Source organism: Dendronephthya gigantea, unplaced genomic scaffold (genome assembly GCF_004324835.1).
Source record: "Dendronephthya gigantea isolate DGI-Jeju-01 unplaced genomic scaffold, DenGig_1.0 000026F, whole genome shotgun sequence".
Classification (NCBI taxonomy): Eukaryota; Metazoa; Cnidaria; class Anthozoa; order Malacalcyonacea; family Nephtheidae; genus Dendronephthya; species Dendronephthya gigantea.
In genome coordinates, this window is record NW_021163036.1 from 732,591 (window position 1) to 759,986 (window position 27,396).

At 36.4% G+C, this 27,396-nt stretch overlaps 4 protein-coding genes across 4 annotated transcripts; 2 read left to right on the forward strand and 2 right to left on the reverse strand.

The window, feature by feature from the left end:
• Positions 1 to 1,309: 1,309 nt before the first annotated feature.
• LOC114523184 lies at positions 1,310 to 8,688 on the reverse strand. Its single transcript, XM_028544048.1, has 11 exons — positions 8,600 to 8,688; positions 6,157 to 6,493; positions 5,185 to 5,343; positions 4,930 to 5,055; positions 4,436 to 4,664; positions 3,599 to 4,096; positions 3,267 to 3,442; positions 2,864 to 2,974; positions 2,421 to 2,648; positions 1,886 to 1,949; positions 1,310 to 1,480 (listed from the first exon to the last, which is right to left on the reverse strand). Exons 2-10 carry the CDS (start codon positions 6,484 to 6,486, stop codon positions 1,887 to 1,889), a joined length of 1,920 nt encoding a protein of 639 aa, XP_028399849.1. The 5' UTR covers positions 6,487 to 6,493; positions 8,600 to 8,688; the 3' UTR covers positions 1,310 to 1,480; position 1,886.
• Positions 8,689 to 10,677: 1,989 nt separating this feature from the next.
• On the forward strand, positions 10,678 to 16,757 carry LOC114523132 (26S proteasome regulatory subunit 6A-B). Its single transcript, XM_028543981.1, has 19 exons — positions 10,678 to 10,722; positions 10,915 to 10,992; positions 11,100 to 11,162; positions 11,341 to 11,403; positions 11,523 to 11,549; positions 11,703 to 11,783; positions 12,159 to 12,221; positions 12,307 to 12,444; positions 12,549 to 12,621; positions 12,780 to 12,850; positions 13,229 to 13,267; positions 14,511 to 14,618; positions 14,695 to 14,727; positions 14,808 to 14,873; positions 15,358 to 15,412; positions 15,698 to 15,788; positions 15,951 to 16,032; positions 16,157 to 16,214; positions 16,342 to 16,757. The coding sequence occupies exons 1-19, from the start codon at positions 10,678 to 10,680 to the stop codon at positions 16,392 to 16,394; spliced, it is 1,287 nt and encodes a 428-aa protein (XP_028399782.1). The 3' UTR covers positions 16,395 to 16,757.
• Positions 16,758 to 16,914: 157 nt separating this feature from the next.
• On the reverse strand, positions 16,915 to 19,053 carry LOC114523133 (proto-oncogene c-Fos-like). The gene is made up of 4 exons (XM_028543982.1): positions 18,789 to 19,053; positions 17,600 to 17,722; positions 17,305 to 17,415; positions 16,915 to 17,229 (listed from the first exon to the last, which is right to left on the reverse strand). Exons 1-4 carry the CDS (start codon positions 18,903 to 18,905, stop codon positions 16,936 to 16,938), a joined length of 645 nt encoding a protein of 214 aa, XP_028399783.1. The 5' UTR covers positions 18,906 to 19,053; the 3' UTR covers positions 16,915 to 16,935.
• Positions 19,054 to 20,772: 1,719 nt separating this feature from the next.
• On the forward strand, positions 20,773 to 26,224 carry LOC114523195. The gene is made up of 4 exons (XM_028544056.1): positions 20,773 to 21,094; positions 22,322 to 22,430; positions 22,968 to 23,426; positions 25,433 to 26,224. The coding sequence occupies exons 1-4, from the start codon at positions 20,870 to 20,872 to the stop codon at positions 25,612 to 25,614; spliced, it is 975 nt and encodes a 324-aa protein (XP_028399857.1). The 5' UTR covers positions 20,773 to 20,869; the 3' UTR covers positions 25,615 to 26,224.
• Positions 26,225 to 27,396: the final 1,172 nt, after the last annotated feature.

The window sequence follows — 27,396 nt, forward strand, 5'->3', positions numbered from 1 at the left end:
GAATATCGTTGAGCTTCCAGTTTGTCCCTACAACAACGCGTTGCCTAAAATAATAATCTTTTATTCGCGTGAAAAACATAAAGAATGTAACTAACAAGAATTCCTACCGAAGTTACAAATTATCCGTTAGAATTTGTATCGTTGTTTAAACTTTCACGGAACAAAATGCAACCAACTGTCGAATAAACGAACTTGTGTTCATCTGTTAACCAATCGTCTTGGGAGGAGTTTATATGTAAACTATATCATAAAAGAAGTCCTCCCCGATATTGAAGATCATTTCCGATTTCCGACATTATCTATGACTATGTAGTGTATAGTTTTTACAGTTATTCTTGTGCCGGCCGTTTGGCATCTTACCGTACGTGTTACAATCGAGAAATGATGAACTCGAGCATGCAAGCGTTTGGTGATAACTTGTTGATTTCACGTGAAAGTTTTTAATTATGTTTGACGTTTTTTATTGTATTTATTTTATCCTAATTTTATATTGCGTGTTTACCTTGATGACTTGCACTTTGCATGGGTACAGTGAATATGTACTTGACTTGTTTTTATCAGCCGGAAACAGCCGGTGGCGAACGAGCTCTTGTTGTAAGATAAAAAAGTATCCCCGCTCACGTTCAAACTGTTCCCGCGAAAAATCTTTGTTATAAAATTACCATCATTCACCACCAGCAATTTAAATATGCATACTTTTTACTGTGGGAGAGGATGTTTTGGAAAAGCTGAGCCTGAGACAAAGAACATTTGAAAAGAATATATTAAATATTTTTCGCTCCCCTCGAAAGAGTCCAAGGGAAAATTGTTGTTCACCATCCTGGTGGTCCTAGATATAAATAAGGATCGCTTCTAACTGTCTCAGTGTCAAAGTTCTAAACTATAACTTTATTTACGCAAACTGTTCCTTGACAGTAAAGGTTCAGAGACTAGATCATCCTAACTTATTGATCCAATTATCTTGTGTTGTTTAGGTTCCAGATAATCACGAGATTCTTTAAAACACTATGGATTTCAATACGATCTATAAAGAAAGTTTGAATGCATAACCTACCAAGATTGCCTCGGTGATGTCGGACTCGTTTTGCTAACAGCCATCGTTATAATTTAGTAAGTATAACGAATATACATATTAGAGCGAGATGAAACTCCATTATCTGATGGGGATATCTTAAATTTCCACCTGCTGTTACAGCCAATCAGTCATTGCAGGGAAGACAAGGATTCGAAATGCCCGCTGGTGGTATGTAATAAATAAACAATAGCATGCAATATACTACCTTGAAACAAAACCAAGGTTCAAGGAATTGCCTGGCAAATTTTATTACGTAAAATTACAACGAAAAATTAATTCTCCCAACTGCTCTAAACAATGCAACTATATTGTAAAACATAATGGCTTGAATTGTGTATGATTAATAAGGATTCTTTTGGTTTTCTGAAATTCCATGCTCCTGAGATCTCTTTCATCTTGGGAAACCTTAACAAAAAACTTGAAACAACTCTCTAACTGAGTGGATAGGAACGCGGTAGACTGGACAAAATGAGGTCAATATCATGCATGCAATGTATGTCCAGCTTTAGTGGAAATTTTCCCTTTTAAGTTTGGTTAATATGAGTAGAGCTGTTACGCTTAACCACTGCAGGAATATGAACTTCGGAAGAGAAGAGGGGCGTCAATGTGAAGAGAGGCGTCTATCAGTGCTCTCACAAAATAAATATGCATACTTTTTACCATGGGGGGGGGCTGTTTTGAGACAAAGAGCATTTGAAAAGAATATATTTCTATTCCTCCCTCCCTTCGAAATTTCCTTAGAAGTGAAAACGCTTGCGTCTATATTAATCTGAAAAAGTGCGAAGCGCATTAATGGGCTTCAATATTTACCTTAACGGAATAAGTTCTTGTACAAATCTTCTTCAATAGAAAGATGAGGATATTTTTCGTTAATCTGCAATGTGGGGAATTAAAACGCACTTAATTAAACAACAGCAGAAATTTTCATAATCTGTCGCTTGCTATAAGCAATTTTAGCCCGTTTTTTCAGCGACAGAGGGAAATGCTGTAAAGAGAATAGTAATGGTAGCGATATATCTATTGGGCTTCTTTTCATTTGTGGAGCTCACTGGTTCATTTTGAACAATAAATATGTAAGGGGTTTACTGTAGGATGGAGTTAAAACCCAAACGTAGGTTTAATCTCTTATTTTCCTTTAAAGATGTAATTTATTTTTCATGTATTGTGTTAAGGTTATTCCAAGGACCTATCATCCAAGTAACGTTACGATCAAAAGAGATCTTAGCCCCAGCAAAGGTAAGCCTTTGAGTCAATATTCATACGGCCCTACATGGACAGACAAGGCGTTGTTGTCCAAAATATTTCCTTTGCTGCGAGGGCGATTCAACAGAGAAAGAAGCTTTACCTCGCGCAAGATTCCTGAAGTATTCTCCCATTCTTTCTCGATGCTCATTTTACGAGCTTTAAACGGAACATTCCACACGTCCTCTCCCAGTGTCATGAAAAACGCCTTCCAGGCTTTCACGTGCTTCTTCAAATCTTTGATTATCTTCTTGGATTCCTCCACCTCAGCTTCATCTGGGGGTGGCTTCGCAGGGGCCTTCGATTTTTTTACTTTTGGCTTCTCAGCTTTCTAATGGCGGTACAAAATAAGAAAGTTAAAGAAGACGTCATTCAATTCATTTCAAACTCGGTTGGTTTAAACTGAGTTTTTCCCTTCAAGTTCAAGAAATGCAGTTTGAGTGCTAACAAAAGTAAAAATGAGATTTGCAGCCCGAATTCAATCACTGAAGTAGTGCTGCATGACATGTACACTTTTTATACGATCTGTGTGCAGGCAAATTTTACCTTTAAGGATGGGTCAGAGAATATGACCCGATTCAGCGTCTCATTGGAGAAAAGCAACCTCTCAGGTTGTGGCACTTGATCTCGGAATTTTGTCAGATTTTCACCGTACCCCTGTAAAGACAGAGCAATTTATGGCAACCATTGTTAAAGATTCTGGCCGTTGATTTAGTATTGGTTCTGCTTACCATAGACACAACCATAGGTATCTGATTAGCAATAAAAGAATGTTTTAAAATCTGGGATAATCACTGGTTATATACGTTTTGCAAATCGAACTGCTGTATCTCCAGAATAAAAGGGTTAAGAAAGAATGTGGAGGAAAGGCTAATGTAAGTAGGAAGCATATTTATATAATAAAGTGTGATTTTCATAAGAAAGTTAAAAATTTTTTGCTATTCCTTACCGCTTGGATATGATCGTCAATACCATTGAGGTAACTCCACTGTTTGGCCCAGTGAGGAAGTGATGACATTCCATTTATTTGCAAATCCATCCATTCAGCAGCAACATCATTCGTATAATCATCCCAATTTTGTTGACCAGCGAGGCCAAGCACTTCCAAGTACAGGGTTTGCTTGTCTGAAACGAAAAGTAGGCAGTTTTCACCTCGAATGCAACTTTATTCGTTCCTATCTTTTGACTGCAGTTATATCAAGGCTGACTAACTTCGTATGTGGGTTTTGTATTATAAATTATCTCATATAACCATTTTAACGAAATTAAAAACTTTCTTACTTTCCTCAGTATTGCTGTGCACTCCATTTGCCGGGCAGATTAGACAGTTGCTGTACGCCATCCATCTCATTTCCATGGCAACACTCAGAGGAAATTTCTTGTCGTCATAGTAATCTTTCGTCACGTCAATGGCGGATTGCATGGCCTTGACTTGTTCAGAGAATGTTCCTGGATCAGCGTTAAAGGCAAACTCCATGTCAAGAACGGGCATGATTTCAATGAAGCCCTGGTAATGAATGGCTTCGTTCATTTGCTCATAGCGAGTTGTCGAATTGAACAACTTCACCATTTCGAATCCCGCTTTCAAAAAGGATGGTACCAGAAATTGGTTTTTGTTCAAATGAGGAGCAACTACTCTTCCAAATCCAGTGGACAATAAATCCTGCACTTTCTTGATTCCATAATCCACCTCAGTCGGAGTGGGTTCATTCGGAACGTTTGCAGGATTTATTTTCCTAACCCACAGGAGATCTTTTCTCGGATCCCAACGCACCCAAGCTGAAAAAGATGATTTTTCATCATTTATTAAAATCACCAAGAAAACATCGATAACTTCAGACCACAACAAAACTGACACTTCGATACTGGACGAAAGTGATGCCAAGAAATTTCTTGAAATTTGTTGTTCTTGGCAAAATCAAGTCGATTGTAAACAAAGATTGTTTGTTTACATAATATACAGTTTAAACTAAAGTTTATGAGAAATATTGGCAACTGGTAGTGAAAATTTGGGCAATTTTTTCATCGGAGAGGCTCACATTGTTCTGAGCAGAACCAACGCACAGAACGGGCATGACTTCCACTTCAACCAGTCCATGGTTGTTGTGAAATATTTACCTGGTCTTTGAGTGGAAAACAGGGTGATCAATTGCAACCAGGACAAACTGTTGAAAGGAAACCAAAAGATTTCGAGAGACCAGTTATCTTCGTAAAGTTGTTCCAATGTCGAGGGATTGTAAAACAAATCTTCAACGGTATAACTGAAGTCGTTCACAACTTCGACAATCGTCATTGGTTGAACCGCCATAGTAATGCTTGTCATCACTCCAAACAAACCCATGTTACACTGAAGAAAATTTATATGGTTACTGTAGTTTTTTGTCCAAATTCATCGTGATTAACCATTATTTCGGTAACATGCAAGTTACATCAAGCATTAGAACGAGTATCCCTCTAAATACTATAGTATATGGATAGTGAATTTATGTTTTGTCATATTTTTTCTGGTTTTTAATTCGACATCTTTATTATTTTCACTCGAAATTAAGACCATTAATCCTTTGGAAATTGTCTTTCATCGAGCGAATTGCCATAAAATCTTCTCTTATTACCTTCAAGGCATTGTCATGGTCAGGATTACCCGAAGGGAATGTGTAGTGGCTTTCTTTACCATTCGCTCCCACGATGCTCATTCCTGTCACGTAGTCTGACACTGCCAACTGGTCTTTTCCTACGCCCTGAAATTGAAGAAAGCTTTAAGCAAATCATCGGTTAATAAAAGTAAAAATTATAATATATGAAGATTTGGGATAATGAAAATTAAGTTTTGGGGGAGAGAAGTTGTTCTGTCAGAAGCATGAACTTACGTGACAACCTGGCGCAATTACTCCACCATAAGTCACTTTGTCTAAGATGACATCGGTGTTAAAACACACGTTGTTTTCAGTGAAGAATTTGCTGAGTTCTCCAGTTGTTACACCTGGTGCCATGGTTATAGTCAATGGATTTTGCGTGCAAAGTTCAACCTTGTAAAAAAATGGAAAAATAAAAAAATTCTGAGATAAAGAGAGGAGTTTTTCAGTTCTTCTTTAATACATTATTAAACAAATTATGAGAACCAATTCTCAAGGGCACTGCTACAACATAATTTTGAATAATTAGGTGTTCATGTTTCAGAATTCCCCTTCAAAATTGTTCTCGTCTTTTGTGAAGCTCTATAAAAGCTATGCAAAGACCTGAAGATTTTGCTGCCTTACTTTCTTAGGGCGCTTTCATTTATACGGAAAAAACGGCTAGACCGGTCCTGTTGTATTTCGCTAAAGACAGATTACTGGTATTTTAGACTGTTTCAAGAACTCTGCATTCAAGTATATCGTTATTTACATCTGACTAGCACGGAAAAAGCTGTTTCACCGCTATATTCTTAACGAAATACTCTATTTCAATTTAAAATATGACCGGTCTGACCATTTTGGCTGCTTAATGAAAAGCGTGCTTAGATGCAAGGCTCTCTTTGAAGCACTGGCCTCGTTCCTAAGATAATGAATTTCCTTTAGGAGTGAATAATGCTATCATAACTCAATAATATACTGTATATCGCTTAGGTATAACAAAGTTTGGTGATTAATGCACGACACTCCTCCAGAAAGTATATTTCCTCAGGAAATGACATGCAGAACAGTTTTATATATTCCAAGGATTTTTTTGGAGCTTTAATTCTTGAAATAACGTTAATAGCACGGAATATAACGATGTGTTCGTGTCGTACGAATTCATAAAACCACAATTATGGCCGGAGGTAGCTAGCGTTCCACTTATTTTAAGCTCATTGAACAAACCTGATCAAGTCTAATGCGCTGATGTGAGTTCAGAACGAGGTTTGAGGTGTACATCAAGATGCTTCCCTTGTCTGGGAAAAGAGGAGACCAAGAATGTCCATCACCCACACAACGCACGGAGACCTTCACTGTGTTTTTCAACTCTGCGTTATAACTGATGGCTGCAGCAAGGATGTCTTCAACTTCTTTAGCCGTCTTGGGTTTCACCGAAATTACAGTCATCTGTTGCGTCATTCCCCAGTTTTGAAACGTTTCAAGAAGGAGAACAGGAAAGGGTCCAATCTTCGACTGAAGATCGTCCTTCTTTGCAATAAGCAATGCGTCTGCCATGGCTCCACTATAATCAAGAATGAATTTCTGCTTTTGAAGGTTCCCGGAAGAAGATGTTAAAATTTGTTGAAGTTTAGTTATGGGAATCACCTTTCATACTATGTTTTCGTGAAGATAGTACGTTGACAAGGGGGCTCTGTGAAGTGCATGGCCAATAGACTAAAGGACTGGCCTTATTAAAAACCTAATTCCAGGAAGAAATATAGAATGGAATACTGCCAATATCGTGTTGGCTACGGTGCATGATATAGCATACGGTTCTTAGGTATACTTTTTTTCTTTCCTTTTGAAACATTCTTCACCCCAGAAGCACGGAATATCACGATTTAGATCTAGCTGTGTCACTGGTCTAAATGCATGCATGTTTATACAAAAGTCTCAACAATAAATCTGATATATAAAGTTGTATAATTTGTCAACATTCAAAAGTACGTTCATGTCTGAGAGCTAGGTTTTAGGCCTACACGTAGATACAACGGTACTGAAGCTTTACTTGAAACCAGATATGAACAAGTGAATTAGTTACGGATGTCAAAATAGGTGCTCGTATACACGTCAGATTATTCGTAACTTATTACTCGTTCACATCTATCAAAAGAAGATAATCGGCCATATATAAAATCGCAACTAAAATCGCATGAGTGAACTGGCCTTTACATGCAATATTGATTTTGAAATCATGCCAAATTAGGATTCGAACAACAGACTCTTTCGCACTTCAACAATACAAACTATTAGTTGTCGATTCAACAAACGTCCTTGTTTGCATTTAGTATATAACTAGTGATTATGATAAAACCCCCCGTGTACACTACACTCAATTTATCGACACGGCTAAAATGGCTACCCGCGTGCCAGTTTTATCACAGGCTCGACCTTTGCTTTGGTATCCTGAGCATTGATAAAATTGGGTACGGTGCCAATTTTAACCGTGTTGTGCCAATAAATTGAGTGCATAAATTGAATGGGATTTTGCATAAGATCAGCGAACTGTTTTCGGTCAAAAAGCGAATGAACAAAATAGAAATTTACGACAATTGGCATGAATCTTTAATCTTTTGAAACTTAACTCCCCCCCCCCCCAAATGGCGAGATCCTAAACATGGTTACATTATTACCATTTGCTGTAAACAACATTCTTTCCCAAAATAAACCACTAAAAATCTTTCATGAAAAAATCTGTGATGCCTGACATATGCGTGGATATCTTGTAACAACTTCCGCGAATATTGACTTAATTACCTCTGAGTTCTGCCCTCATATGTCATGGTTTAGGAAGTCTTTACAAATGTAGATTCTCTATTGGCCTTATAATTTCTATAAACCGCCATTGCTAATCGAACGACTATGCACGTACATGCACTAATTTTTTAAAGGAGGCCACTTGCATCAAAGCCAAAGGAATTTTTTGTCTTTTTTGAAAGTCTCGGCTTCCAAATCAGTTTGGCAATTTTCCAAATTTAGAGCTTGCAAAAACAAAGTTTGAACCGAGCTATCAAGTAGGTCTGATATTCGCAAAACATTGATGTAGAAATTGATTTTAAGGCGTTTACGAAATATAACTTATCTGGTTGCTGCCTATGTAAGTAGAGAACTGAAATGCAACTTCATATTAAAGATTTTGGCATTGCGTGATATTTATGCACTCGTATACCGCTGCTTGGGAACTTTTACATTCAATATCCCAGAAACGTTAGCGAATAACGTTTGGGCATATTTGAAAGCGAACTCAAGATGCATGGAATAAGCATACAACTGCATTATGGAATTATTTTTATGTATCCCCGCACAAAACAAACATTCATGTAAATCTGTGTACAAAATTGCCAATAGGATTTGTTGGTGATTCTTTCTTCAAACTGAAAGTTATAAGATATATTGCATCCCTGCTTCGCTGCCCTGTTTCCGTTGTAGCAGCAGCGCTCTGGATTTTGTTAATGGTCTCTCATCTATCGTGGAGAAAATTAGACGTGCATGTGATAAATAGTTATTTAACCTTTTACTCAAATATCGTTTAGCTTCTCTCGTCTTTACAACAATAACAAATCGCCTGCAATATTAAACTTATATTCACGGGAAAAACGTAAAACATTTAACTAACACGAATTCTTACCTGATTGTAAAATATCCGTTGAAATTCGTGTCGTTGTTCCAAGGGACTGCGATGCAAATGTCGCCGAAATTCTATGCAACTTGTATTTATAAGCCTGTTTGGGAGGGGTTTATGTGTAAAGTAGTTCAAGCCTTTCCTGTTATTATAAAGATCATGTGTTTTCGACGCAAAGTTTCTTCCCATAATATTTCCGACATTTTATTATTTATGTAGTGCACAGTTACATATGATTAGTTACATATGTTGTCAGTTAGTCTTGTTACAGTCATCATAAAACGTGAAACTGGAAATTCATTTTTTTTACAAAGCTCTTTGTGGTGTAATATCATGTCTTTGGTAACAAGTTGTTGATGTCTTATTGTCCTTCATTGTCCTTGTCGTATTGTATTGTAACTCTTTGTTCGTTATTTTGTATTGCAGGTATATTCTTATTTTGTTGACCCTCATTTTGAGTACTGTAAATACATTCTTGTCTTTATCCTTTTTAATGGACTGGGAACGGCTGGTAGCGAACGAGCTTTCAGAATGAGATAAGAAATTGTATGCCTAGTCGCATTTAAACTGTATTTTCAAGAATTTTCAAGAGATCTTTGTTATAGGTTCGCCCAAATTACTACAGGAGGAACCTTGAATTGAAATGATTGTAATTAGGCGGGATAACTGGATCTGATTTAAGCTGTTCTTCCTGTTTATGTTCTCGTAAGAATCAGAATGCCTGTAACTATTCGAGTGCCAAAGTACTAAACTAACTTTATTCATGCAGTTTCACAAGATAGCTCAGTCAGAGTTCCTCCTGGTGGCTCAGATTCGGCATTATCTGAATAGTGTTCATTCGATGAACTTGTGTTGTTTATGTCCAGATAATCACCCTTAAAAACACTGACAGCATTAGTTGACAAGTTAAGAGTTCTTAAAAATACTTATTAAAATATCTATTTTTTATTACCGCAAACTATGCAGGCGTCGAAGCTTAAGTTAGTAAACGTGTGTATTAACATGCATGCACGTATACACATCCATACAGGATATACATAAAATACTCATACTGATACAATTAAGTAAAGTATCCAAGAATGCTCGATACCAAAATTTAATAGAGCAATTTATAAAATAAAATCGAAGAAATATTACAAAATTTGGATATTTAGTTCGCTACACTTTGTGTTTCACGTTTCTTCTGAACTGTGACGATCATCATTCGCCTGATGATCGTTTAAGAAGAAACGTGAAACACAAACTCTGTAGCGAACTAAATATCCAAATGTTGTAATATTTCATTGTTTTTTTTAAATATATGCATAATATAGATATGGTTTGAATTGTGTTACGAAACGCAACCATTCTAAGCCAAAATAATGGAAGGTCTTAAGGTTATGTTTGCAGCCGTTAAGAGTTTAGCTTTAGGGTAAAAATGATATATTGCATGGCCATGGAAGGTAATATTACAATAGCATTCTTTCAAAGAAAGGACTAAGGAGGAACTTCAGCTATAATCTAGACGGAATTTCCAAAGAATTTCTGAGTGGATTAATATTGATAAAAAGGAAAGAGGAAGTTTTTGGATCGATAATACCGTCTAACCTAACACATTCCTTTGCTTCTGATAAGTTCCCATGCCCCAAACCTGTGGGGATTAACGTGAATCAGGGCCGACTATTTGAACTAACTTATGACTCTAGATTTGCAGGAATTTCCCTTAGCCCGCCTTGTCTATACAATTGTAGAAAGAAGAACCTCAAGACTAAGTTCTGGAAAACTAGGTATTAATTTTGAAAGCAATTAGGTCTTAATTTAGAAATCCTAAATTAATATGGTTTTGTTGATAAAGGTAGTTTACTTTTTAACATCTAAATCTTTTTCGGTACCCTTCACTAGTCTGCACTTATCGTCGTCGTTTTGTACTGTTGTTCATTAACCCTCAGTGTACACGTATGATCACTATTATCCAAATTTTATTAATAATGTCCTCATGTGATCATAAATGGCCCTGAGCTATCACAAATATCATGCAAAAACACTAAATATCCTGTCAGTGATCCTGTCTATCCAACAAGTTCACTGACCTCTAACATTTCAAGATGGCGACCACATTGGAAGATAAAGCTATTTGGGATGATGGAGAGGTTTGTACAATTTTAGGGTTTTTACTAAATATTGTTAGGCATTTAGTTCAACTACAAGTAGCAGGGAATTCTTTACTTCAATAACTTGAATTTGATGATTTCTGCAATCGAAATATTTTCGTGATCGGGGGGATTTTTTTACAACAGAAAATTGATGTGCATTTTTAATAAACTGTTTTGTGAATGTGACAGGAAATTGATCTCGAAATTCTGCGTATGTCCACGGAAGAAATTACAAGTCGGACTAGACTTTTGGACAATGACATCAAGGTATTTCAATGTATTTTCTCTGAATAATTTGATAGACCTTTGTGTACGGTAGTCTTCTATATGACTACTTTTGTCTACTTTTTACAATCTTTTCTTTATAAATTAAGATCATGAAAAGTGAAATAATGCGTGTTAACCATGAACAACAAGCAATGAAAGACAAAATAAAGGTATAAAACTCATTTGAATGTTAGAATGTGTACTTCTGGATACAGCATTTGTTAGGATTATATTTCACACATATATTTTCTTGAGTTTGGCATTGAAATATAACAGAGCAAAGCCAAACTAAACTGCTATGTCTCCAAATGATGTATTTTTTTGACATCATGTAAATTCATCTTGTAGGAAAACACCGAGAAAATCAAAGTTAACAAAACCTTGCCCTATCTTGTCTCAAATGTTATTGAGGTAATTTCTGTGAATGTGTATTTCATTCTATTTCATCTCATACAACTGTTACAAGAGAAACATTAATTCTGACAATTCATTTGGTGAAGGTTACATTCTTTTTATGTGTTTTTCTCTAGTTACTTGAAGTGGATCCCCAAGAACAGGTGATGGGTCATCACTACTTATGAACATAAAAATAATTCTTTCTTTTCTTCCTTATTCTTTTTAATACAATACCCAATTTCATCTGTTATTCAAATATTATAATTCCAATAAACTACAATCTAAACAATAAGAACTTATGAAAACTATTTTAGGCTGAAGAAGAAGGTGCTAATGTTGATTTGGATTCACAAAGAAAAGGGAAATGTGCCGTCATTAAAACATCAACGAGACAGGTATAGATATAATGATTAAGGATTCATCACCTCTTCATATTAGCTGGCCTACCTTAGACAACCAGCCTGTTTTAGATCAAGAAAATCCTTCATTTGCAACAACCAAACGTTTGAACTCCATAACAATGTTGAAAACCTGTTATGGTGCTATTCCTTGCCGTCATGAAAATTCAATTTTACAGTTCGGAAGAATTCCTGCGTAAACCCCCATGTAGCTAAATAGTGAAAATAGTGAAAGTAAAATAGTGAAAATACAAAATACTGGAAATAGAAACATTGCAAATCAATGGATGAGTGCTTTTAACTCAAACCTAAGAGTACCAGACCTGTATATATTAATACATTAGCCCTTGATGTTTTATTGTAATTATGTAGACATATTTTCTTCCTGTTATTGGCCTGGTTGATCCAGAAGAACTGAAACCTGCAGATTTGATTGTAAGTTCTAAGGGTGATGGCTTCCTCACATCCTTATATACTTAAATACTGAGGAGTAAAACCTATTTTCAATTCACATTTGTAGGGGGTAAATAAGGATTCCTATCTCATCTTGGAGAAGCTACCAACAGAATATGACTCGCGGGTCAAGGCTATGGAATTGGATGAAAGACCTACGGAACAATACAGTGATATTGGTGGTCTAGATACGCAAATACAAGAGGTAGGTACCATACCATAAGAGCCTTGTAGGCCACCATGTTGTTGCTGTTTGTAATTTCATAAAATTTTTAATAAATATTAAGGTGAAATTTTTGTATTTTGTAGCTAATAGAAGCTGTAGTTCTCCCTTTGACCCACAAAGATCGTTTTGAAAATTTGGGAATTAAACCACCTAAAGGTACATATGAATGATTTATATTTATATATATATATATATATATATATATATATATATATATATATATATATATATAATAATTCAATTTGTTTGTACTGATATTATTTGTCTCATGGAGTGCTCATTTCACGATGAAACTGTTTGTACAACTTATGTAGGTGTGTTATTGTATGGACCACCTGGTACTGGGAAGACATTGATGGCAAGAGCTTGTGCTGCACAAACTAAAGTAAGGAGATCTAGGTTTTTCCTGCCAAAAAAGGACATCCTTCAAATGGGTCCTACTAGAAACCGCCCGAGAGCTGAAAAAATCGCCCGACAGGCGACAGTTTAGAAAAACCCGCTCGTGAGAAAATATTATTTCAATAAAATAGAATAACAGAAATGGTAGAATAATACAGCTAGATATTATATACAATAAAAAATTAGTTGCTCATACATACAGCCGAATATATATTGTCATATTGATATAGCAAACCAATTCGTGCACATATTATGTAGTAATGTCTAATGAAAAGCATTAAACAAAGTATATTGGACGCAATTTTCGCTTTACCGTTACTGATATTGAATATTGTTCATGATCATGGTTTTTTTTGTTTTTTAGTCTACTTTTTTGAAGTTAGCTGGCCCACAGTTAGTTCAGGTACGTAAAAATTTGATAAACATTGGTATGAAATTATACAGTCGAAAAGCAGTCAAATATAGATAGAAATCGCCAAAATAGCAAACTTGTTCCTTTTTTCGGGTTTCTGATATACCGCGTTTTAATTTCAAGTAAATTCCTCAAAGTATATCAGTATAATTCAATATAGATATTACAAAAATACTTCTTTGGATAGCAACTATGGTGTCAAATAAAACTATTGATATACTAACTGTATACTGTTATGATATTATAATGAAATCACGGTAATTCGCAACAGGCTACCGAAGGCAAAGCGGGAATAAAACACTTTTGTATTTCAACCAATATTTCAACTGTGTACTGTACTGCATTCCCGCCAAAACAAACAAGATTTCCAGTGCTTATAGTATTGTTTTCGACCGCTCTGAAAACAATGAAAATGATTGACAGGCTACGGAAATTCAAAATCCGAATATTATTTCCAAAATTTTGTTATTTTTTCATCGTAGCCAATCACATTTTAGAGAACAACGTTTAACGGACTTCCTGCGTTGTTCCGAAATTAATTAGCACTTACCGGATTTATTCAAACTGCGGCATTTGTAAACGCCTTTCTTTTTATAAAATAAAAAGCGATTTTGTGTTTCGTCTTTTGTCATATAATAATAAGTAGCTTATTGACAGAGCTTGGTTGATTCTTTTTTCGCTTTATATTTATGCAAAAACATGTATCAAGGGATATATTGCTTAGCCATGCAGTTTTATACTAAGGGCCTGTTTACATGGAGCCGAGTTACCCGGCTAACCGAGTTACTCGGCAGCACCGAGTTCTCGCCTGTTCTATATATTGTATGCATATCTCGGTTGACTGTTTATATGGCGCATCCGAGTAACTCGGCGTGCCGAGTTCTCGGCAAACGGTGCCGGGTTCTCGGCAAGGCGAGTTACTCGGTTATACCATATAAACACTTTGCAACGGGAAACTCGGCTAGGCGAGCAGAATATTCGCCAAACACGCATGCGCGTTTACGTTTCATTTACCACCATTGTAAAAAACTTTTTGAAATTTCGCACCCTACATAGTAAGTGCGTCGAGTTACCTGGTTCCATATAAACACAGTACCGTTTTGTCCCTGCAAGGCGAGTAACTCGGTTACCCGGGTAACTCGGCTCCATGTAAACAGGCCCTATATATATAGTCTATAGAAACATAATTTGTCAATCCATTAAGCCTTTGGCTTTGTGCTGTCATTAATTTTAGATGTTTATTGGTGATGGAGCTAAACTTGTCAGAGACGCGTTCGCTTTGGCAAAAGAAAAGGCACCCGCAATCATATTTATAGACGAGTTGGACGCCATTGGCACTAAAGTATGCTGCATTATCTTTAACATTTCATAGTGTTTCAAGGTTTATACGTTAATGCGCCTATAATATTTTTTGACAGAGATTTGACAGTGAAAAAGCTGGCGATAGAGAGGTTTGTCAAAACGTGGCTTTTTTTTAATTTTGACGCTTCGATACTAAGTAAAATTCAAACCCGATTTTTCACATGTTTAGGTACAAAGGACTATGCTGGAATTGTTAAATCAAATGGATGGTTTTAGCTCATCACTTAACATCAAGGTAATTATGAAATACCAGGCAATTGTTTCATACAAAGCGAATTCTGAACTGACAAGGCAATCTTTCTAATATTACTATCATCAGTATCCACATTTGAAAGTTTGTTTTTGCTTCTCTGTGTTTTTTTCACTTGTTTGATATCTTGAACGCCCTGTTCGGCCGACTGACCAGAGTCCTTAAGCACGAGAGGCACAGTACAGAATTGAAAATTGTCTATTGATGTAAATGTAACGGTCAAACGGAGGTTGTTTACAACATGCAACATTTTTTATAAAGCCAGTAAATGACTAATTGAATTTAGAACAACGAAGGAAGCCCGCTAAAAATTGTTCTTTAAAATGTTATTGGTTACCAAGAAAGAATGAGCAACCAAGAAAGAATGAACAAAATGCTTTAACATGTTTGTGATTTTACTATTCCGACAAATTTAGATTTATATTGCAAAATTGGACCGCTCGTGGTAATATACTCTGCATTTTTTCAGGTGATTGCCGCGACTAATCGTGTTGATATTCTCGATCCGGCTTTGCTGAGATCCGGTATGCATGGACTATGTTTTCATATCTTTTAATGAGTTAAGTTGCGACTAGACGGGCGATTTTTGACGGCGATATTTTTCTCCTGGTGTATGCTATTGGTCATATTTAGCGAATTAGTTTCCTTTCTTCGCAAATATTATCCAACTCTGTACATACATAATTCCCTCAATAGCATATCGCCTACAAAAATTGGTCGTGTAGCCGCGGCTTTAAGCAAAATCATGCGCCTGGAAACACATTTCCCCGCTCTAATCTATACTCTATATTGCATGTTTTGACTTTCAGGTCGCTTTGATAGGAAGATCGAGTTTCCCAATCCCAACGAGGAAGCCAGAGCTAGGATTCTACAAATCCACTCGAGGAAAATGAATGTTAGGTAATGACAATATTCTCTCCGCTTTATTCGCGTCGTCGCGAGGCATGGCTTTCCACTGTATACGTAGGTCTAATCCCTTTCAAGACGAATACTTGAGAAATACGAGTTTCTTGTTGTTTTCAGCACTGTTTCAGTTGGTTCATTTGGTTTTATTCGTTTTAGTTCGGATGTGAATTTTGAAGAGTTGTCGAGATGCACAGACGACTTCAACGGTGCGCAATGTAAAGCAGTCTGCGTCGAAGCGGTAAGTCTGAAATAAAACTCGGCCCAGTTTACACTGTCAAAGTTTGTGATCACATGGTCACACATAATCCAATATGAATACAGCCCAACTCGCAATGCTACATTTTTTTATAACCCGCTGACAGGGTATGATCGCGTTACGACGAGGTGCTACTGAAGTTGGTCATGAAGATTACATGGACGGTAAGTGCTCAAAATCCTCGCTTAACTTGAGCTGCCATGATGTTATGAATACTGGATATTGTGTCATATTCAGTGATGACTGCGGCAGTGTCGGAAGAAGAAATAATTCTGTTTTATGTTTACGTAGGTATTTTGGAAGTTCAAGCGAAGAAGAAGGCCAACTTGGCATATTATGCATAGACACTGGTGAGGTAACAAAGTTTTTTCGCAACCTCTAGTAGTTTTTCCGGAATTTTGTTCAAATAATTTGTAGTAAAACTCTTTCGAAAAAAAAGGGAAATATGCTTTTCCCAGTGACTCTAGCCTGTGCACAGGTGTCACTCGAATATATCTAGTTTTTCCTGAACCTCTCGTATGCCGGAAATGGACGCTAAAAGAAGACAAGTATTTAACTAGTAGCATTCGAACATCGAATTTATTATCAAAAAATCGTATACATGTATACATAATTCTCTCTAGAACGGAAAGATTACTGAAATAAAACTTATCTCCTTAAAATTGAGAAATTTATAAATCCATATATGTGCTCTCTTTAAAATTGAGAGAACCTTAATAGTTGTAAGGTAAATTAAATAATAATGTATCTCTTTGAATCAAAGTTCATATTTTAGTTAAAGTTAAAGTTTTTAGCCAAAGTTAAACTATAGTTCAGAAGACCTCTTGCTGGTTAGGCAGGTTAGTCATTTTGTCTCACGATTCACATGAAACCTGTCTGATATTCTTACATGAAGTTTACTAGTTCTTCACACCAGCCGTCGTCATCCTGAAGTTCGGTGAGCAAATCATCAATTGAGCCCGCGATTTCCTCTTCAGCGGTTGTCGGTACTTTATGTAGTTTGGCACTGTGTTGTGATGATGTACTCGCAGTAACTTCAGGGCAATGTTGCTTAGACTTTGTTGCATCCTTCTTACAGTTGTGTTGCTGCAGCAAGCTTTGTAACTGGGATACTTCGTCTCTGTATTGTTTAATCTCGTTCTCTATTGCACTGTTCTTGTCCTTGTACTTTTGGATTTTCTGAAAGCAAAGCGTAATGTACATGTCAAATACACGTGTCAGAATTTTGAAATGTCACTTCATTTTCGTTCTTACCCCTTTTAGTATTTCTTCATTTTTTCTTTTCTTCAACCGGCATTTTTTCGCAGCTTCCCGGTTCTTTTGCCTTCTTATTAACATTTCTTTGGGAATGTCCCCTTGCATGGGCTAGATAAAGAATCGAAACGTCACGTTTAGGTCCACTTTTATTGTTCTGAATGCCTATTTTCCAACTATTGATGGTTCTGAAAGCCTCGATTCAAAGCTGTTGTCCTCAGACATAAAGCTGGTCCATGTTCGGACCTAAGCATCGCTCCCTGAAGAAAGTGGTACAGTTGATTAGGTTCCTCACCTTCCTTCTCTTATGCGGAACTGTGCTAGATTTGTCAATCACAGGCATTTCTTGTCCTTTCTTGATTCTGCTCACACGAATAGCTTGTCTTAAGACGTCTTTGCATGGTCTTGGTGTCCGTACCTTTAAACAACATAAAACGATATTTAACGAAACGTTATTTCGCTAAATTGCCGCATTTTATCAGCGACATGAGGCTATGTGCACAGGAATATCGTTTTCGAGCGTTTTTAAAATCGTTTTCGCCTCGAGAATGGTTTTAACGCTCAGTTTACGGGTCCAAATGCTCAATATGTTAAATTAGCTTCAACTTTAATTGGTTTATTGAGGGTGTTTGAAACCGTTTTGGCATGAAAACAAAAATTGAAAACGCTCAAAAACGTTACCGTGTGCACATCTCCTTACAGAGCACATAAAAAGTAATAAAGCAGTTATTAAACTTGACAAAACGAAATTATTTTACTGTTGGGGAATGCTTTGAAGTTTAAACTTTATTTTGTCATGAAATAGTTTGCAAACAACAACCACGCGTGCACCAAAACAAAATCGCCCACGAAATTTTTCTCCAGCGGTAAACGAAATCCAAATGTGCTTAAATATTCTATCTCTAAGATGTAACCAAGGATAACAATTGTCGCTTATATACAAATGGAATCGAACTGAATTCAGTATATTACTCGGCTTTTAGGCATAGACAGCAGAAAGGTCTAAAGATAAAGACTCAAAGTGACTTTAAAACAACCCAAAGTAACTTACGAACAACCCGAGTAATTTTCGGGGTAATTCGAACCGAATGTCAGACAAACGTATTGAATTTCATTTATGTTTCACTATCAAGGTTATCTCGAAGAAAATCTACTAGCTATATTTTCACTTTTTTCTTTGGTTTCTGACGAAACGTACTTAAAAAAGATTATACTATCTCGGGTTTCGACCGCTCCCATTCCGAATTTTAAGCGGTAGTGGCCATAAATCTCCTTGCTTTTAAAAACCACGATCGAAGGACCGAAATCTTTTGAACATTTTTCGGGTGGTTCAAATAGCGCCCCTCGGCAGCTACGATAGCATTTATTACCATCACCGGCCACCAAGTTCGATGTGACCAACTGCTAACTTGTTCTGGGGAAAATTAGGAAACGTAGAAACGCTTTTGACACGTGTAGAAAAACTATAAAAATCTGATACTAACCCAGTCTGTATAGGCATATAAACTTGACGTATCCAAATTTTCGTTTTGAAACATTGGCACGGAGCTGTAATCTAGATTGCAATTTTGCCCAAACTGTGCTATGAAGTTTGCCATCATTTGCCCCGAAAATGTCAGACCTCATCACCAGTGATTGTTTTTAAAGTGCAGCTCCTCTGTACTGATTCTCCGTAAGGTGAATCCCGTATTTATTATCAACAGACTTGGGTCTTCCCAAAATTGCAGTTCCTGGAATAACGATAAAGGCTTGCCGGATGTGAGCCTTTCTCTTGTACTAAAACAAACAGGCTCACGAGTGCAAAACATATGTCTTTGAAACATTTCGTACAATTTCACGCGACTGCAATAGTGTATGACGGTCTTTATAAGTTTCCAAATATACTTCTTGGCAAATTTCGGTTTTTCAAATCGCAATAATTATGCTTTTTATTCCCGATTATGCATATCAATTCACTTCCGTTTATTGCTTTAAACCCATTTCCGGCTAGAGTAATACGCCGAATTTGCCACTTATTTTTAAAAGAATGTGTCATAGTATTATCGTGTTGTAAATAGATACGTTGTAATGCGTTACCAAGGCTAGATTTCCAGTTACACGTGTTTACACTATAGCAAAAAGGATTATATAACATATCTTGGCTGGTTTTATGTAAGTATGTGATGGCAGTAACGCGGAATTTGATAACTTTTGGCCACTTTCGGTTAATTGATTAAACATAGTTTCGTGCCAAAGGTATTCCACCTTGTCCTTGGGTTAATCATGGCCACTTATTTTAAATCGTGTGCAGAAACCGCGTGGGTTGTAGTGAAGACACCTAACTTAGTTGGCCAAAGAACTATGGACAATTTAAAAAATTATATATAAATTAAAAGAAGCCAAACTCAATGTCATACAGATGCATTACTGCATTAGACACAAGTCAAGCCTGAATAAAGACATTTGAAAGAGAAATTTATCCGATAAAAGCGAGTGACCGTCATAGTCTTCGGCGGGAAACGTACAAGGAAAAGTTCTACAAACATGAGGTTAAATATACAGTCAAAGAAATTTTTCTTTTTAAATTTCCCGTCGAAAACCCAAAACTAGTCGAGAGCTCGGATGTAAATAAATACTTTTACTAAGGAACGTCTAATGTCTCAATGATACAAATGTTGAAACTTTAAACTTCGAATTCAAGATATAGGCTAATTTTTCGCTTTAGGTTTTTTCGAACTAGTAATCCTAGTAATTGAAAGGCAAAACAATTCTGTGTGTAGCCGTAGGACAACATACATCGTTAGACTCTGTTGGTCATAAGCTATTTTGAAACAATACACGAATGGCTTCCGAATTTACTGAATGCTTCGCTTCAGTATATTATATAACAAACTCCTTTGTTAAATAAAGAGAATCGCCGAAGCAGTATGCACCGATGCATGCATGTTCGTATATACCATATACCACAACGCTTTGCGATATCAAAATGGCGTCTATATTGATGAAAAGGTCAATTGATGAAAAACATACCTCCAGAACCGGAGTCGTGTGCCTGCGTCAAAGATTTGGGGAGAATTTAAAGGAAAGCCTTTGTGATGTATGAATTTTAGAAACAGATCTAAACAGACTTCTGGCCGGCTTGCGTGGGGGGGGGGCGATAAAACAGGTGTGAAAAACAGTGGCTGGTGCTAGATAGGGAATACTGTCCCAGCAGCAGTAGTTGATATATCAATATTGAAATCGTTGTCAATAATTCTATCATTATCAATATTTCTATAGTTCGTGTTTAATGCTGGCTCTCTTCTAAGGTATAAACACTTGAAGGTAGTTGCTACCTGTTGCATTTCGACGGGTAGACGACCTTATTAAAAAAGCCCATTCCTGATTCGTCAATATGTTGTTTACACCGCTAAAATGCAACGCTTCGATTGGCCGGCTGCACGTGCGGTTTTTCGCGTTAGAATTGAAACGCATGCGCTAGCTTGGACGTAAACAAACTTTTTAACCGCGACGCTTATGCGAACGGACGCTAAGAGCGATTACTTGTAAACTTGCAAACGTTTGGCCACCGTTCGAGTTGTTTAATATGGGCAAAAAGATAAAGTTAGCAGCACTAGCATTTCTGATTGCCGTCATCGCGTATATTTATCCGACAGCCAAGCAGAAATACGTGAAACATGTGAAACCCAAAGTGGAATTGGCTGTCAACTTTGGAAAAAAAGTTGCAAACCTAAAGGTCCTGGGAAAACCTGTACCATGGAAATTTATCCTGCCAGTCGCTGGAGTTCTGTTAGTTTTACTGTACGTCAGGGTAAGTGCCTTTACAATTCCTTAGAAATCGTTTAGATTTTGTACAAAATGCGCAATTAAATTGTGCAAGATACCGTTTATACATAAATGCGTCTAGTTGCTTGTGGTTGCTGGTCGCATTCAGCCAAATTGAAATGCCAAAAATATAATATTCCTTCAGATGTACCTTATGCAATTTATTAGTATTCCTCTGAAACATGAAAATCCGTTTCCTTGTTTGAAAGGCTGTCGTGGTATAAACAAACTTATTTTATACTCAGTCTCAAATCAATATATATTTGTCTGATTTTCCTGACAGATCGTATTGATAATAATGCTAATAACGTTTTGTAAAGCAAACAAGTTTGTATAAACTCGCGTCTATAATATTGGCGTTCTTCGCTATATGTGCCAAATGTCACAACATTTATAGTAAAGAAGCGCCCTGGTTTAATGCTATACTAGCAATCTATAGTACGAGGTTGATTGAAATTTTTTTAAAGCTTTAAAGCTATCTTGCTTTTCATGCCAAGATATACATTGAATTTTATGGCTGTATTGTTACTTTTGGACCAACCTATAAGGAATGCAACTGCAATATTAGCAGTTATTACGATTCATATGTATAAAAACTAATGCATATTGGGTTAATAAGCAAATAATGCCCACTCAATCATCTTAGATCTTTTATAGGGCAAGTAATTTTAACAATAAATCATTGTTAATAATTTATAATGCAAAACTATGCATATATTGGAGAAGCAATAATTTTACTCATTTTTATTTTCCAAGGAATCAATTCTGTAAATTATTAGATAAAAGTAAAATTGTCTCATATATGTCATAAAATATACTGTCTTGTATAATTTAATCAGCTGAAGAATTGGTTAACATGAGATACTGGAAAAAAGTTGATTTTTAATCCAATTATTTAACTCAAAATATCCTAGAGTTAAGGAGTGTTAAGTCAATTCATACAGAGAAAGGGATGCTTTGCTTGGGGTAGCTATTGGGTCAGTGGAAACTGGTTTGTTAATTTGATTTTCCCATCCTTGAATGCTATTAAGTAAGATTTGTGCCAACTATGTCTATGTTGCATGCATTTTGTAACCTGAACACCTGCAACATGTAATGTAAGGGGATTATTTACCTCTTAGTGTATGCATCTGTACTTCAGTATCCATACTTTTCTCATATTACATATATCAGTTAATTAACAACCAATTTCATCTTGTTTTAAATGGTGTAGAGGCGAAAGAAAAAGTTGCAGAAACTTAAGGCAGAAGAAGAGAAAAGAAAGGCTGAGCTTGCCGCACAATACAAAGCTCTTGGGGGAGCCATATTGAATCCAGAACAAGGTTAGTTTACTGACTTTTTGCTAACATTCTAATGCAACATTCTTGGTACAACAAAGTGCATATTTATTTACATATTGTAAGTGTTCAGCATATTAAATATAAGACTGACAAAAAATGAAATATAACATAGAACTAAATTATCATTATTATAGGAGAGGTTGCCTATTATGTAGACATTTAGTGATATCATTTGGGTAGAACATGAAATTGAATGTCTGTGTTTGGTTATTGTCATGTGGTATGCATCCTATTGTCCAGACAATATATCAGATTAGTTTACGTTCGCATCATGTGTAAATTTCCTTCAATCTCCAAAGCAATTGTTCAAAATATTTTCTTTAAAAATTTTAGCCTTGTTTAAAATACAAGCATTTTGAGATAACACTTGACAAAACCTATTATGATATATTAATTTCACATTTGTTTGGCAAAAGGATGCATTTCAAATGACATGCCTAATGGCCCATGCATACAAGCTTCAAATAGCTACCAAGTTTTTTCTTTGAAATAATTTAACTCGGATGCATACCACTTTAGATAACCAACCATCGGCACCCACCACCCCAGTGACACCGGTCCAGCCCACCCCTACTCCGACTGTCACCCCAGTAACCCCAGTGGTGACATCAGTGCCGACAGACAATGAAAATGGTGACATTGGAGGTCGCATCCGAACATTCTGTGAATGGTCCTCGACAAGCACTGTCAACATATTTTCCCTGGCGAGGGCTGGGTTCCTATATACAGGCCGTGGCGATGTTGTTGAGTGCTTTAAATGTAAAGGCACTCTTAAGGAGTGGTTACAAGATGACGATCCATTAGCATCACATAACCAGTATTATCCGAGCTGCGATTTTGTTAAGAAGCGCCTAGCCGAGGTGGATATAGAAAAGATGTCTTGTGGGAAAAGAGTATCTGATTTATTAGCCGCAGCTATTTCTTGTGTCAACCAACTTAAGGAAGTTCAAAAATTGTGTGTGTTAGGTGGAAGTGCAGGTATTAAATTATTCCATTACTTCAGGTTGTCCACTCCATCCAGGTGGTCCAGGTATTTTCAAAACGCGGAAGAGGACTGGGACTAGTTATAAATAGAGTCAATTTTTTCTGCAAAATGTCTATTAAAACTCACCAGAAAAAAGTTTCTTTGATGAAAAAATACAGTGAAATCCATTGACACTTATCACTTACACTCATCCTTCAATTTCCATTGATAATTACAGAGTTTAAACTAGTTTCATGAAAAAAATGAAAAACGACAGCGAACCAAATATAGCAAAACAGATTTCTATCATAAACTTTGTTATTAAACTCAGACAGCCGCAGAAACCCAAAGTAAAATGTGGAAATTAATTCTCCGACTTTGGATAAGCCGCTTGTTTCTTTATTGCACAATAAACCACTGATAAAGGCTTTATTTCGGTTCAATCTTTACCCGAATCTAAAAATTGAATTGAGTAAACTTTGGCAAACTATTTCCACCTGTGAGCAGTCTAATACTTCGGGAAAATAATTCTTCAATAAGCCCAGGCCGAATCAAGTAGGTCCGATGCATTAAACTGTAGGTTATTGCCATTGGCATTCTGCCATTGTTAAACATCTGCCTCCACTTGATTTATGATGCACAGTCACCGCCGGCTGCCGGCCGTTTATATGAAAATTTTTTTGAACGACTCAATAATTCATAAGATAGAATATAAAACTTTCCTCACACGCCGAGACTGATATGAAAGAGATTTATGACATGGAAAAATCCGAACTAAACGAAGGGATGGGATTACTCATAACCGAAATGACATATGAACTTATTCAGAGTAAGATTTTGCCATTAAATTCGTCAATAAATTATTGTTATTGTTATCATTGAATGGCATTTTTAATATGCCTTATAAGTAATGTCGTTATAAGTTATGTCAGCCCAGTCGCAAATATCGCTATATCAAAAAGAATTACATAAATTTTGGGGAGATTCACTGATGCTATTCTGGTTCGATATTAAAAATATATATTTAAAACTTATGTTAAACCTTGCTCATCGAAGTTATCACATAATAACTGTAGAATTTGATCGCTCAATGTGACAATGCAACTATCACAACTTATAAATTGACAGCCGTGAATTTTATTATGGCTACGTATAATTTATAAGCGCAAGGCGAGGGGAACGGTATATGTTTTAGCTCTCATAGCATACAAGGCTGGCACTTTATACAGAGACTTCTCGTTGTTAATCAACATTAGAGCGGCCTTTAAGCTCTCTCGTCGAAGTTCCATATAGCTATCTTAATTATGAGCAATATTTATAAATCGAGATAAGCTGAGCTCATCTAGGAATTGATTCAGGTACATGTGTGTAGCAATTTGATCATAGATTTAAAAATTCTAAAATCCAAGCCTAGCACTTATTCAAAGGTTGTCTCTTAAAGCTGCATTACACGAGATGCTACAAATTGCATTCAGCAATTTCTGAGTCTGTATGATGTTAGGGATATGATTATTGACATTTTGAGTAGGGTTCAAGTTTCACTTTGGCAGTAATTTTTCGAAAACATGCTTAGAAGACGAACAAAAAATTGATTGAAAGAGGACAAGGGAAAATGTGGATTGAAGAATTTTCACCGTGAATGCGCCTGAAAATTAAAATCTCAACATAGCATCGAATGATCCATTTTGAGAAATGCCACCCAGCCACTACGTAGCTAAATTTTCCATGTTGCCAATCAAAACTTTGTAAATTATTGTTAAAAATTATTAAATTCTGTCTCCCGCGAAACCGGCATTATGACATCACCGGGTTACCGAATTTGTGAGATGCTTGAAAGTATTTTTGCACTTATGTTTGGGTCACTATATGCATATAAAATTGTTGCCAAAATATTCTTTGAAAGTCTCTGAGTTTTACATATTCATGAACTTACCTTTCTAGTCGCTCCCATAAACCGTCCAACGCCATATGATAATTGTAATTCGATATTCACATAATTACATGATCTTCCGTTATCCAGCCCAGAAGCACCTGGCAGACTTACAGAAACGTCTGGATACCACAGAACGTACCATGCATCTTGTCATGAAACAGATGGAGGCAGTTACAAAATGCTTAGCGAGAACCCTAGAGAATGATCCCGCCGGAGACGCCACTGAAATCAACGACGGGCTGAAAGTGATGAAGGAGAGTAATGTCTAGACTTGGGGAAAAGGGATTAGAACTTCGAGAAATTGTTTTGCTTTTTTAGTTATCAATTATTTATATTATGACTCAGGCTGGCGAGTTTCATTTTGCTTGAATGAACTAATTTGCACAATATAGCACTGGAAAAAGTTTAGGTTTTACGGGTCATAAGGCCTAAATCAAAGTTTTCTTACACAAAGTGAACGCCCAACCAAAAAATATTCGAGTCTGAATTAACAACACTTTATTAGTACGATCGTTCTTGAATTCTTTTGATAACTTTCTGTTATGGTTTAAAGTTTACACACTGTTTAATTTTTTTCTAAATCCAGCCATTTATTAGCCAATTCAAAAACCTATTTTCTAGAAAGTGTGCTTAAAGATACTAAATCCATTTTTCCCGTTGAACTTTATTCTTGCCAGAAAGAGCTCAGCTCTCCTAATCCGAAGTAGCATTTACGGTTAGACAATATTGCTGTGATTTAGAGCATTGACAATTTGATCAACTTTCTGCCACTCGCAACCGCCTGACGACTTCTTGTACATACTTCACTCATTGTGTATAATAGATAGTATTTGTAAATTATTATTGTTAAATATTTATTGGTTATATTAAATTATTGAATTGAATCTAAATATTGCGATAACCTTTGGATTAAATCGTATATTGCATCATTTATTTCATCATATATTGAATACCTTGTTGTTAAAACGTAACTATTGGGCCAATATGAGGCTAACCGGGTTTCGATCTCCTCCATGCGTTAATCCAATGCTGTGGTGTAAGTAGCCTAAAATCTAGTGTGGTCTTCAAGGAAATAATTCGATATTTAGAAATCCTGAATACACAGGTAAACCGTTTTAAGGTAAACCGTAACCCTAAATCCAATCCCAACCTAACCTCTGGGATTAAATTCGTCTATTTAGGATTTACCAGAGCCGTTGCTAGAAGCGTAATTTGTGGTGTATATTCATATATATGAATATATATCACCACCGCGCACCCAGTTGAGCTTCTAGCAACCGCGCGTCGTGCGATGGAAGCTGGGCAGGCTGCTCTTCGAAAGATTATTTATGCAAGAATAATTAGCGCAAATGCCACATAAAAGTTTGCTTGTTTCGCCTTTATTTGAATTGTACTGTACTCCCCATACAGGGTGTCTTAAAAAAAGTCCCCCCGATTGAAATGAAGCTTTTGTTGGAATTTGAATGCCATGATAAACGCAGTAGTGTGTAAATAGCATAGGTATTAGGTTGAGGCATTCAAATAAAGCGTGTTGCTTTCAATTGGGTTCAGACTCTAACAAAGGCTTGATTTCAATAATAGGGAGCATTTTTTGGGAACACCCTGTACAGTATTATTCTTATTATTTTGATCATCGCCTTTGTCTTATTTTATGATAATTTGTTTGACTGTATTAGGAACAATGAATTGACGTTAACTCGTTTAGTTAAGACGACTGCATTTGATCGCGATACAAATAGCCATTGTCCATGCGTGAACAAATAACCTCAAGAGCATCATTAAAAAACAAAACGTCGCGGGTTAGATAAGCTAGATTATTTAAATTTCAAGCATATACGCATAATGAATGCAAATTACCCTCGTGCATGACTTCTCGAGGTAAAACTTTCACAGCAGAACCTTGCGAAGGAATGGCAGCATGTTTTAGGGTGATATTGAGAAGTCCAAGAAGTAAGAACACTCTGAAATTGCTCAGGAAACACTTTTTGACGAGACGAAGCCGGATAACTGGCGATATACTATCCGGCTAGCCCAGCCGCTTGGAATAATAT